Source organism: Pleurodeles waltl, chromosome 7 (genome assembly GCF_031143425.1).
Source record: "Pleurodeles waltl isolate 20211129_DDA chromosome 7, aPleWal1.hap1.20221129, whole genome shotgun sequence".
NCBI lineage: Eukaryota > Metazoa > Chordata > Amphibia > Caudata > Salamandridae > Pleurodeles > Pleurodeles waltl.
The window spans coordinates 453,660,978-453,674,760 of NC_090446.1; the positions used below are offsets into that span (position 1 = coordinate 453,660,978).

A 13,783-nucleotide genomic window follows, 5' to 3' on the forward strand; every position below is an offset into this window, starting at 1 on the left:
AGACCTAGGGGGATCCAAGGAGGGGTGACTTGCGGGGCTCGGACCAGGTTCTGTTACCCAGAATCCTTTGCAAACCTCAAAATTTGGCTAAAAAAACACATGTCCCTCACATTTCTGTGGCAGAAAGTTCTGGAATCTGAGAGGAGCTACAAATTTCCTTCCACCCAGCATTCCCCCAAGTCTCCCGATAAAAATGATACCTCACTTGCGTGGGTAGGCCTAGCGCCGGCGACAGGAAACACCCCAAAGCGCAACGTGGACACATCCTAAATTTTGGAAAAAAACAGAGATGTTTTTTGCGAAGTGCCTACCTGTAGATTTTGGCCTCTAGCTCAGCCGCCACCTAGGGAAACCTACCAAACCTGTGCATTTCTGAAAACTAGAGACCTAGGGGAATCCAAGGAGGGGTGACTTGCGGGGCTCGGACCAGGTTCTGTTACCCAGAATCCTTTGCAAACCTCAAAATTTGGCTAAAATAACACATGTTCCTCACATTTCTGTGGCAGAAAGTTCTGGAATCTGAGAGGAGCTACAAATTTCCTTCCACCCAGCGTTCCCCCACGTCTCCCGATAAAAATGATACCTCACTTGTGTGGGTAGGCCTAGCGCCCGCGACAGGATATGCCCCAAAACACAACGTGGACATATCACAGAAAACAGAGCTGTTTTTAGCAAAGTGACTACCTGTAGATTTTGGCCTCTAGCTCAGCCGCCACCTAGGGAAACCTACCAAACCTGTGCATTTCTGAAAACTAGAGACCTAGGGGGATCCAAGGAGGGGTGACTTGCGGGGCTCGGACCAGGTTCTGTTACCCAGAATCCTTTGCAAACCTCAAAATTTGGCTAAAAAAACACATGTTCCTCACATTTCTGTGGCAGAAAGTTCTGGAATCTGAGAGGAGCTACAAATTTCCTTCCACCCAGCGTTCCCCCAAGTCTCCCGATAAAAATGATACCTCACTTGCGTGGGTAGGCCTAGCGCCTGCGACAGGAAACACCCCAAAGCGCAACGTGGACACATCCACAATTTTGGGAGAAAACAGTGCCTACCTGCGGATTTTGGCCTGTAGCTCACCCGGCGCCTAGGGAAACCTACCAAACCAGTGCATTTCTGAAAACTAGAGACCTAGGGGAATCCAAGGAGGGGTGACTTGCGGGGCTCGGACCAGGTTCTGTTACCCAGAATCCTTTGCAAACCTCAAAATTTGGGTAAAAAAACACATGTTCCTCACATTTCTGTGGCAGAAAGTTCTGGAATCTGATAGGAGCCACAAATTTCCTTCCACCCAGCGTTCCCCCAAGTCTCCCGATAAAAATGATACCTCACTTGTGTGGGTGGCCCAGGTGCCTGCAACATAATAAGGCCCAAAACCTGAAGGGATAGAAGGGATAGCACAGCAAGTTTATAAGGGCATATTCTTTTATACATCTTTAGACGGACTCTGCTTTGGGGACCCACATAAGTGAGGTGTCATTTTACTTGGGAGACTGAGGGGAAAACTGGGGAGTAGGAATTTTGTGCTGGAGCGGTGATCCTACTAAGAAAAATCAGGAAAATATGCTTTTTTATGCAAATTGTGAGGTTTACAGAGGAGTCTGGGTAAGAAAATGTTGGGGGAGCCACACAAGCCACACCTCCCTAGACTCCTTGGGGTGCCTAGTTTTAAAAAGTTTCTGGGTTTTGTAGGTTTCCCTACATGACGGCCGCACCCAGGACCAAAAACATAGGTGGGCCCTCCCCCCCAAACACAGGTATTTTTGGAATATATCACTTTGATGTGTGCACATACGTCCGTGATGTGCCAAACACTAAAATTGTGAAAAGAAACACACTTAGGTTATGTGAAGAAGACCCCTCACCCACCAACCAAGTTGGTGGCATGCTTCATCATCGGGGTCCCACCTGAGGCACCTAGCGTGTCTCAAGTGTGCTGCGACGCCTGATTACAGCGGAGCAGGTTTTGTCATTTGTACCACACATACTGGTTGGATTTGGCACGAGGGTGAGTGATGGTTCAGTAGATCAAATTTTATTAACAAGAGATTTCACAAAAGTGAAATGCACTGGTAATAACTGAAAGGCCAAAAAACTGAACCAATGACTCACAGCTCGTGAGCTGTAAAGCCACGACAAGGCACCAACCGCTTTACAGTCCATTCACACATGACATGCACTAGACCATTCACGCCGCCAGCCACGGGCCCAGCACATTACAAGACTCGCATCCACAGACAGCGCCAGTCAAGGGCCCATCACTTTCATACGCCCACATGCCTGATACAGCAATCACACCAGCTGATGAGTGTGTGGACTGGCGTTTGGCCGGCACTGCCAGCCAAGCGCCACCCCATCCACACCACCAGCCAAGCGCCACCCCACACACACCGCCAGCCCAGCACCACCCCACACACACCGCCAGCCCAGCGCCACCCCACACACACCGCCAGCCAAGCGCCACCCCACACACACCGCCAGCCAAGCGCCACCCCACACACACCGCCAGCCAAGCGCCACCACACCCACGCCGCCAGCCAAGCGCCACTCTACACATGCCATCCCCTTTTTTTTGTTTTTAAACAACAAAGAAACCACTAATCATAAATTAGTACAAAACTACAAACACAAAAGCTCTAACTGAATACATGACTAATGCCAACCGTGAAACCGAACATATAAAAATATAAAACACCAGTTTACGCTCACGGAATTTCCCAATAATTCTTCTGTGTGTGGTAGCTCCTGAAACAGCCACCCACACACAGCCCAGGCTTTGAAGGAGAATCAGGGCAGTACATCCTAGTCTCCTTCCTGATACCTCTTCGAGCACAGACTCTACATCTCTTAGCAGGAAAGTTTTTTTTGGCCGTGGGAGGAATGTGCTCAGCAAAGTGACGATCTTTCAATCTAGCCACATCCTCCACCACTGCTTCTCTAGGAACTCTTGCCTGTTCCAGCACAACAAGGCTAGCTATGATAGACTCCTGAAATTTCACAAATGTCATCCTTGACTCTGGAGAACTATCCTTAAACACAACAAAAGCATTAAAAGTTGCCAAGTGGAACAAGTGAAGCGCTAATTTCTTATACCACACATAAGACTTACGAGCAGCAGTGTAAGGTTCTAACCTCTGATCTACTCTATCAACACCACCCATGTGCTTATTATAGTCTAAGATGCACACAGGTTTGCGCACTTCGGCAACCTGACCCCAAACAGCCACAGGTGAAGTACTCTCATCATGGATGGTGCTTAGCATGTATACATCCCTCTTGTCTACAAATTTCAGAGCTAGCAGCTCATCATTCCGCAAGGCACTGCACTGTCCCTTCTCAAGTTTTTTACAGACAAGCTCTTTTGGATAGCCTTTCCGATTAGAGCGGATTGTGCCACAAGCAACAGTGTCCACTCTGAACAACTCCTTGAACAACCGAACTCCAGTGTAGAAGTTATCTACATATAAATGGTGACCTTTGTTAAACAGTCGTCTACCAAGTTCCCACACAATTTTCTCACTAACTCCAAAAGTGGGAGGACAACCAGGGGGGTCAATATTGGAATCCCTACCAGTGTAGACCCGGAAATTATAAACATATCCTGTACTACTTTCTGACAGCATATACAATTTAATTCCATACCGTGCCCTCTTGCTAGGAATGTACTGCCTAAAAACCAAACGACCCTTGAACAGGACCAAAGACTCATCTACAGATATTTCTTTCCCTGGAACATAGATCTCTGAAAACCGATCTACCAAATGATCAAGGACAGGTCTAATCTTAAAAAGACGGTCAGAATCAGGATGATCTCGTGGCAAGGCTAAAGCATTATCTACAAAATGCAACATCCGAAGAAGAAGCTCATACCGGTTACGACTCATGATGGCAGGAAATATAGCAGTTGCCATCAAGGGACTAGTAGACCAATATGAAGACAGCGACGGCTTCCTTATCAGCCCCATCAAAAAAGTTAAACCCAAGAACTTTTTCAACTCTTCCAGATTTGTGGGAATCCACCGGCTAGCTCTAGAGTGTGGCCTAAGTCTGGCAGCGTTGTCCCTCAAAAACTGCTCTGCATACAAATTAGTCTGCTCAACAATCTCTTCCAAAAATATATCGTCCATAAACAACTCAAAAAAGTTGACGGGCAAAAAGTTTTCCGTATTAACTCGACACCCTGGAAAACCAGTAAACGCAGGCAACTGTGGCTGCTCCATGTTTGGTGCAACCCATGCGTCAGGTCTTCCAATGGGAAGCCTTTCAGCCGCTGGCTCCTGCACCATTGGCACATCACTGTCCTCCTCTAAAACAGGCCCTTCATCAGCACTGAGAGTGGCTTCATCATCAGATGATTCATCTCTGACAGAAAATTCACTTCCAGAATCCTGCACTTCCTCCTCTGCCTCAGATGCAGAGTCAGTCTCATATTCATGGTCAGAAGATGACTCAAAAAGCACACTAACAACCTGCTGAGCGGTCATCCTACGGCTGGCCATGATCCTTCCTACTAAAATTAACTGAACAAATACACCACCAACAACCAGCACTGTGTAAGATAAGTAACAAAGTATAGGTTTATCACTAAGAATTATAAACTCAAAAACTATACTGCTCACTTGCCTGAAAAAGCTTGACTCACCAGCAACTACTCTGCACAGCCACAGCAATCACCAACGATATCCCACTAAAAAGAGAAAAAAAAAAGCAAATTAGACATAAGACAACACAATAATCATTGTGCATAACTCTAAGGACAATTTCACACACAATCCTGCATTCAGTACACCACCTACAAACATGTCATTCATGCATTGCAACAATACTCACTTGGAGTAAATTTATTTACTTACCTAAAACATGCAACTACGCAAACCGCAGGACAACTACTGCCAAAACTGCAACAAGCCACAGCAAAGTCAGCAAAAGCTTTGAACTAAAACAAAAAGGAGAAAAACTGTTATTATCATAAAAGTAAATACTTCGCCAGTTGACAAACACTCCGCCACTAACCATTTTTTCATTTTCCCGTGTCTAGTCTTCTCTGCTTGGGGGAAGATGGGCCTAAAAAAAAAATAGGCCAATCTACCCCCAAGGGGAGGGGGCAGAAATCACCCAGATTACATTGCACCATTTGGGGGGGGGCGACCCTTGCCCAAGGTGCCACACCCCCACACAAAGCACACACACACATACATAGCATCCCTGGCGCTATGGGGATTCTGCCCCCCTTGGGGACAGAAAGGCCTAAAAAATAGGCATATCTGCCCCCTAGGGGGGCAGAACTGCCCAAAAATACATGTGGGCCCCTGGGGGCGACCCTTGCCCAAGGGGCCACCCCCCAACACAAAAAATAAAAATCAACAATAAAATCCCTGGTGTCTAGTGGCTTTCTGCCCCCCTTGGGGGCAGATCGGCCTAAAAATAGGGCCAATCTGCCCCCAAGGGGGGCAGAAACGACAATAAATACATTGCGCCCCTGGGGGGAGCGACCCTTGCCCAAGGGGCCACCCCCCAACACAAAGCACACATACATACATACTATTTCTGGCGCTATTGGGATTCTGCCCCCCTTGGGGGCAGAAAGGCCTAAAAAAAATAGGCCTCTCTGCCCCCAAGGGGGGCAGATCTGCCCAAAAATACATGAGGGCCCCTGGGGGCGACCCTTGCCCAAGGGGCCGCCCTCCAACACAAAAAATACACATCAACAATAAAATCCCTGGTGTCTAGTGGCTTTCTGCCCCCCTTGGGGGCAGATCGGCCTAAAAATAGGGCCAATCTGCCCCCAAGGGGGGCAGAAACGACAATAAATACATTGCGCCCCTGGGGGGAGCGACCCTTGCCCAAGGGGCCACCCCCCAACACAAAGCACACATACATACATACTATTTCTGGCGCTATTGGGATTCTGCCCCCCTTGGGGGCAGAAAGGCCTAAAAAAAATAGGCCTCTCTGCCCCCAAGGGGGGCAGAACTGCCCAAAAATACATGAGGGCCCCTGGGGGCGACCCTTGCCCAAGGGGCCGCCCCCCAACACAAAAAATACACATCAACAATAAAATCCCTGGTGTCTAGTGGCTTTCTGCCCCCCTTGGGGGCAGATCGGCCTAAAAATAGGGCCAATCTGCCCCCAAGGGGGGCAGAAACGACAATAAATACATTGCGCCCCTGGGGGGAGCGACCCTTGCCCAAGGGGCCACCCCCCAACACAAAGCACACAGGCCTAAAAAAAATAGGCCTCTCTGCCCCCAAGGGGGGCAGAACTGCCCAAAAATACATGAGGGCCCCTGGGGGCGACCCTTGCCCAAGGGGCCGCCCCCCAACACAAAAAATACACATCAACAATAAAATCCCTGGTGTCTAGTGGCTTTCTGCCCCCCTTGGGGGCAGATCGGCCTAAAAATAGGGCCAATCTGCCCCCAAGGGGGGCAGAAACGACAATAAATACATTGCGCCCCTGGGGGGAGCGACCCTTGCCCAAGGGGCCACCCCCCAACACAAAGCACACATACATACATACTATTTCTGGCGCTATTGGGATTCTGCCCCCCTTGGGGGCAGAAAGGCCTAAAAAAAATAGGCCTCTCTGCCCCCAAGGGGGGCAGAACTGCCCAAAAATACATGAGGGCCCCTGGGGGCGACCCTTGCCCAAGGGGCCGCCCCCCAACACAAAAAATACACATCAACAATAAAATCCCTGGTGTCTAGTGGCTTTCTGCCCCCCTTGGGGGCAGATCGGCCTAAAAATAGGGCCAATCTGCCCCCAGGGGGGGCAGAAACGACGTAAAATACATTTGCCCCCAAAGGGGAGCGACCCTTGCCCAAGGGGCCGCCCCCCAACACAAAAAATACAAATCAACAATAAAATCCCTGGTGTCTAGTGGCTTTCTGCCCCCCTTGGGGGCAGATCGGCCTAAAAATAGGGCCAATCTGCCCCCAGGGGGGGCAGAAACGACGTAAAATACATGTGCCCCCAAAGGGGAGCGACCCTTGCCCAAGGGGCCGCCCCCCAACACAAAAAATACACAGCAACAATAAAATCCCTGGTGTCTAGTGGCTTTCTGCCCCCCTTGGGGGCAGATCGGCCTAAAAATAGGGCCAATCTGCCCCCAGGGGGGGCAGAAACGACGTAAAAAGCATGTGCCCCCAAAGGGGAGCGACCCTTGCCCAAGGGGTCGCTCCCCTACACTAATATTCACTCACACACACACATACAGAAATCCCTGGTGTCTAGTGGGCATTCCTGCTGCCCGATCGCATCGCGATCGGGCAGCAGGAATGCTCAAAGAGACATCGAGGGAAAGGAAAACCCTTTCCTTTCCCTCGATGCCTCTCTGAGAGCACCCCCACCCCGCACGAAGGTGAAATACTCACCTTCTCCCTTGACGCGCTGGAAGCAAATGGCTTCCAGCGCGTCATTCCCCGTTTCCATGAAATCAGCGCGCGATCGCGCGCTGACGTCATGGGGGGGGCGGGGGGGGTGGGCGTGAAAGGGGAAGGGATTCCCCTTTCAGCCCTGGCCTGGGGGTGTTGGGGGGCGGCCCTCGGGGGAAGCGCTAGCGCTTCCCCCGACTGCCAGTCCCTGGACGTAATGGTTACGTCCATGGCGCCACACGGGCGCTGCCATGGACGTAACCATTACGTCCGTGGCGGGGAAGGATTACAGTGTTGACAGTTTCTCTCATACTATCTGTGTGTGTCCCTGTATCCACAAAGGAGTTGCTAAGGTGCTGAAGTAGCAGGGCAAACAGAGGGCAGAAAATCTAGTAGATGCCTGGTGCTTTATTGAGTTGGAGTTTAGCTGTGCCAGAAATCACTGCCAGCCTCAAGTGCAGCTGCGTGGAGTAATGGGAGCTCCGTAGTGTGGGCTGCACACTGGTATGTTTATAAGGCTAACTCATTACCATTGCCTGCTGAGTAAAGATTACCATAGAACTGATTGAATGATCTGGCAAGGCCTTTGTTTGACCATATATGTTCCCTTTGGGTTATGACAAAGACTGCCACTCTATCTTTATGTTGTTTGGCTCACAACTTGCTAGCCAGTAAGCGCCTGGCTTTATTGCCCCCTCTATAGTTCTGTTGTTTTATACTGATGGTGTCATTTATAAGAAGATTGTCATTCAGCCTCTAGTTGTGGCAAATGCAGTGTGAAAGGGGTTGTTTTAATGTTTAGGGTTATAGGTAATGGTCCAAGAGGGTGTAAACCTCTATATCAGCCTGAGTGGTGGCCAAATGGGTACAGGGGAGCCTAGGAAATAGACTAGCCTGGTGTAAGTGTGCCGGGAGGCAGAAAAAGAGTAGTCCTTGCTGGTGGGATTCTGTAGATGCCAGATGTCCACTAGCCCTCTGTCAGACAGCCATGTAACACCCATCTGGCCTACATGGGGCTTATTGTATCCAACATCAGGCCAAAACAATATTAAAGTGTCTACTCACCAGAATATTCCTGTCTAGGGCGGTCATTACCAGGAGGAGGGCTTTATAGAGAAACTACTCCTTGGCGTCATTCAGGCTGCACATAAATATTAGCCAAAGTGAAAGTGTAATCATTTATGGAGATCTGTGGGGACTGAATTCTACTGGAAATCTCTGATTATTTATTTAGTATGTTACCCTAAAATGTAGCCAGTAATATAGCTATGCCAGCTTTCTTATTGGGTCCAGAGGTGAAGTACGGTCTAATTAACCAATTTGACTTAGTAGGCCCAGTCCTTTTTAAGAAGGTATATCTGTTGATGAGGGCAAATGTCGCTGTCCGAGTCCTGGGGCATTGTCAGTGTAGGGTAAGTCGCTTGGCAGGGGCATTGAGGTCCCATATGTTTGAGATTAATACCTTATGCATCTGCAGTCATGGGTGCTGTTCTGGTGCATTGAGCCGTTCGTGTCTGAAAGGTGGAGGAGTACCTGTGGACTCCCTTGGGGGTTAGTTGAGTTCATATGAATCTGATATGTGTGCCCTGGGCGCTAGTGGGCGGGGTGGAGAGAAGGTGGGGGTGGGATGGTAAGGTAAAGATGGAGCAGGACCATAGAGAATGAGATAACTTGTACAATTTTTTCGGAGCTCCATGGACGAGGAACCTGTAACGTTGGAGTGAAGGGAAAGTCAGAAACTAAAGGGAGTCCATTGTCAGCCAAGCCTTATCGTCTCTCTCCTGACTCAGGCTTAAAGAATGCAGTGACCGATGATCCTCGTACACTCCTGGACCAGTCATAGTCAAGTCCCAGGATACCCTACCAAGACGTACAGTTTGTGGACCTGATTCCTCAATATTCTCGCTGGGGGCAAATCAGGTTTCATTCTCTAAATCGTTGTAGAGTCTGGCTGGGCTCATACTTGTGTTTCAAGATGACGTGGTTCCACCAGCCACCTCTTGAGGGCTGGTTTCCACACTCACCCCACACCCATCCATCTCAGGTGTCACCGGTCAGATGACCCTCCTAATAAAAGGGTCCGGGCGCATGTGCCCGAGCCCAGTTATAGTAACCATAAGTATGTTTCCGTGTCATTACTAACTTAACATGAGGGCCTAGGGCCCCCAACATTACAATTGTTACCCTGGTGTTGGGCGTTCACGGCATTCCTTTCATGTCGGGTCTCCTCCTTGACTCTACTTCTACAGTCTAGACCTATTGGCTTTTCTCACGCTTGTTATGTGTTTGTATTCTGTTTTGTACAATAATTTCAGATTTAAAGCTGATGACAGGAATTTCTGGTCCTCCAGGTAGTGCTTGTAAGAAATATATACCTGTGAATGATAACTTCTTGGATGTCTCGTAACTGCTGTAGGTTAAAATTCAGGCTTTATTTCATTGCATGAAAAATGTTCTCCAATCCGGCTGTTTTCATCGCTGAACAGCTATTTTGTAATAGCTGAAAAGGATGTCTGTCTGTGTGACATGGAAAGGGAATGTATTAAAACATGAATTTTATAGACTCTGTTACTGACGAAAGAGACAAGAATGGAAGGATAGAAATATGGAGTGACTTGGTGGTTGAATGTCTGCCTACATCAGTTTTGTAGCCTTGCATGGTGGTTGTGTTTCGTATCCTCTAGGGGTCTCATCACGAGTGCGCTGGTGCCGAGTCCAATAGTTATCACACATGTAAAATCCGACAGCAAGATGTGTGGATTTTATCATATGTCATAACTATTGCCAATTATATGTTTTACCCACAAAATAGGACCTAACACAAGGAGTTTGGTGATTACTGCACCAAAATTCGCATGACCTGGTATTTCTTCCAGGTAGATTTGTCCCAATAACTTTGAGCAGTTTTGACCTGCTGAAATATATTCCGGGGAAGTGGATTTCATCACATCCATGACCTCATTTACTACGTTTTTGCGCAGGGCAGCGCCGCAAGCCTTTTTGCTGCACCACCCTGCGTCAAAACAAGACAGCAGGAATGTACCATATCTATAAGATACAGCGCATTCCTGTCCTTGTCCCCTGCGCTGGTGCTGAAATTGCTGTCTTGCACCAACGCAGGCACCCTTGCACCATGGTGCAAGGGTGCCTGTGTTGAGGGAATGATTGTTAATGTGCAGAAAGTGACACCTTCCTGCACATAAACAATAATTAATGGTGTTTTTGTCTTTCTTTGTGTGCTGTAGAATGCTCCCCTGAGGCGGCATAGGAATCTGATGCATTCTCATACTTGTAAATCTGGGAAGGCATCAGATTCCGTCGGATTCCATGGGTGTTGCATGGGAACACCCACAGTAACTCCCATGGAATGCCATTTTCACGCTTAACAGGTGGTTTGCGTCGCCTTGTATATATGGGCTGGCATACTGCGCCACTGGAGCGTCCAAAAAATGACACTCCGGTGGTGCAGTGTGCTGTTAGGGCCACGTAAGTGAGGCCCCCAGTATTTACAGGGTACAATAAAATCACCACAACTCATATTTCCAACATGTGCTGTAACAGAAGTCACTGTAATGAGGCCCTAAGTGGCACCATATAGCAAAAAAGAAGCAAGAAAAATGTATTGGTTAGCATTAGGAAAGCAATCCAGAGGCAAAGTGCTATTTTTCCTGATACTTATCTCCTCTGTCTTGCGCCCCATACCTTTTTCAGTTCATAGAAATAGATAATGCCCATCCTTTTTCATTGTACAGGTTTACTTTTTGTACCTAACTTATAAACAGAAGGTCTAATTGATCTTCGAAATAAATCTCTAATTTAACAGAAGTTCAAAGAACACATGGATGGTGCTGATTTTGCTACCACTGATTTGGACACTGACAGCCTTGGCATGCACCCCCCCCCCACCACACACACACAACACTCCCAAAAAGCTGCACAGGTCAACCTCTTATACTGCCACTTGAAGAGACTTCTGGGTCAGAAATACCCTTCTGCAGTCAACGGTTAACGCAAGTTCAAATGATTGGCTTCTTTTGACTCCTTTACACCTCTAATTGTACCTGCTCTTTTTCTTCTCCTCTTTGTAGGTGATTTACGTAGCTCGGAATGCAAAGGACATCATGGTGTCTTACTACTACTTCCAGAAGATGAACAAAGGGCTGATGGAGCCAGGATCTTGGTCTGAATATTTTGACGCCTTCCAGAATGGGAAAGGTGAGAGAGTGCGAGGTACAGATTGATGAGCAAGGGAGGGTAGTGACAAGTGAAGGCAAGCGGTAGTTCCAGTGTCCCATGACTATCTATGCATGCACAAATAGTGGGCCCGGGGTTTGGGGACAATGAGGACCGTAGATGTGTTGCTGCGCGTGAGTGGTGAAGAAACTCCTGCTACAGGATGACAAATTAAACTATACAAAAAAGTGATGAATGGAATGCTTGAATTAATCTCAGCCACTGGTAATTATTTGGGGCTGCACCCCAGTCCATTGTTATTTTGCACACCCTGCCACTTCAGTTTTGACCCAGCTATATGCAATTCAATCTTGAACCTGCTCCAGTTGAAACAATCCAGCCCGAAATGCCAAGCCAGGTCCTCCCTGAACAGGAACACAAGCAACCCTGGACTGGCTCCCAATAGTTATAGGCCCATCAGCTGGACACTGCCTGGTTCTAGTGACACAGTGTGCACAGGACCAATGTCTGGACATACCCATCCTACTTAGGATGGCACTTACGGCAAGGTGTCAGTATCCTTTGCTATTCTGTAGCTAGAGGTCTTTTAATGTATCCTTGATTAACTAAACTACAGCTCCTTTTCTTTAGCCCAGGAGAGTCTGTGAGAAAGTAGCCTCTTTATAGCATGGTTACCCCCATTTTTGGCCTGTTTGTGAGTGTTAGTGTGTTTTTACTGTCTCTCTGGGATCCTGCTAGCCAGAACTCCAGTGCTAATAGTTTAAAACCCTATTTGTCTGTTTTGCCTGCCTTACTGGTATCCTGGTAGCCGGGATCCCAGTGCTCATATTTTTGGCTTATATGTGTTGTTGGTATGCTTGACTGTCTTGACTGAAGTTCTGCTATCCAGAACGCCATTGCTTATGCTCTCTCTACTTACCAAATTTGTCACTACACTTTAGTGGCTCCATATTCCAATTCTGATTGGCACACTGGACCCCCCTTATACGTGCCTAGTATATGGCACCTAGGTACCCAGGGCATTGGGGTTCCAGGAGATCCTTATGGGGGGCAGCATTTCTTTAGCCACCCATAAAGGAGCTCTTACAAACCTTTCATCAGGACTGCCACTGCAGCCTGAGTTAAATAGTGCACACACTATTTCACAGCCAATTTTCACTGCCCTAAGTAACTTATAAGTCACCTATATGTCTAACCTTCATTTACTGAAGGCTAGGTACAAAGTTACTGTTTGTGAGGGCACCCTTGCACTAGCAAAGGTGCCCCCACGTTTTCCAGGGTTAATTTCCCGGACTTCGTGAGTGCCGGGACACCATTATAAGCGTGCACACTTGCATATGTCAATACATACATGTCGCTTCACAATGGTAAATCCGAATATGGCCCTGTGAGGTGTATAAGATCATGGAATTGTCACCCTCAATCAAAATCTGGTATTTGGGGGGCCAATCCCATGCACCCTGGGGGCTCCACCATGGACCCCCAGTACTGCCAAACCAGCTCTCTGAGGTTTCCACTGCAGCCCCAGCTGCTGCCACCTCACAGACAGATTTCTGCCCTCCAGGGGATTGAGCAGCTCAATCCCAGGAAGGCAGAACAATGCATTTCCTTTAGGAGAGGGGTGTTATACCCTCTCCCATTGGAAATAGGTGTTACAGGCATGGGAGGGGTACCCTCCCAGAGCCTCTGGAAATGCTTTGAAGGGCACAAACGGTGCCCTTCTTGCATAATCCAGTCTAAACCTGCTCTGGCGCGAAACTGGACAAAGAAAAGGGAAATGACCACTCCCCTGTCCATCACCACCCCAGGGGTGGTGCCCAGAGCTCCTCCAGAGTGTCCCTGACATTAGCCATCTTGGATTCCAAGGTGTGGGGACCTCTGGAGACCTCTGAGTGAACAGTGCCAGCAGGTGACATCAGAGACCCCTCCTGAGAGGTGCTCCCTGGGTAGCTAGCCAATTCCCCTCTAGGGGCTATTTAGGGTCTCTCCTCTGGGTGTTTCCTCTGATTCGGTTTGCAAGATTCCTCCAGAACTCCTCTGCATCCTCTGCTTCGGCTTCTGACCGTCGGTTCAACCGCAGACTGCTCCAGGAACCGCTGTAACTGCAACAAAGTATCCAGGGTGACTCCTGTGACCTACAACTTCAGCTCCAGCCAGCTTTTGCTACAGTTTCCAAGGTGTGCACTCTCTGAGGACTGCCTGTCTTCACACAGCACCAGAA

General features: G+C 48.4%; 1 protein-coding gene across 2 annotated transcripts in view; it reads left to right on the top strand.

Moving 5' to 3' along the window:
• The window catches only part of LOC138304174 (sulfotransferase 1C1-like), a 379,927-nt gene that overhangs the window by 240,194 nt on the left and 125,950 nt on the right, over window positions 1-13,783 (top strand). For both annotated transcript variants that reach the window (XM_069244007.1, XM_069244006.1), the window contains exon 5: window positions 11,457-11,583. In XM_069244007.1, coding sequence (XP_069100108.1) covers window positions 11,457-11,583 — 127 coding nt within the window. The remainder of the gene's footprint in view (window positions 1-11,456; window positions 11,584-13,783) is intronic.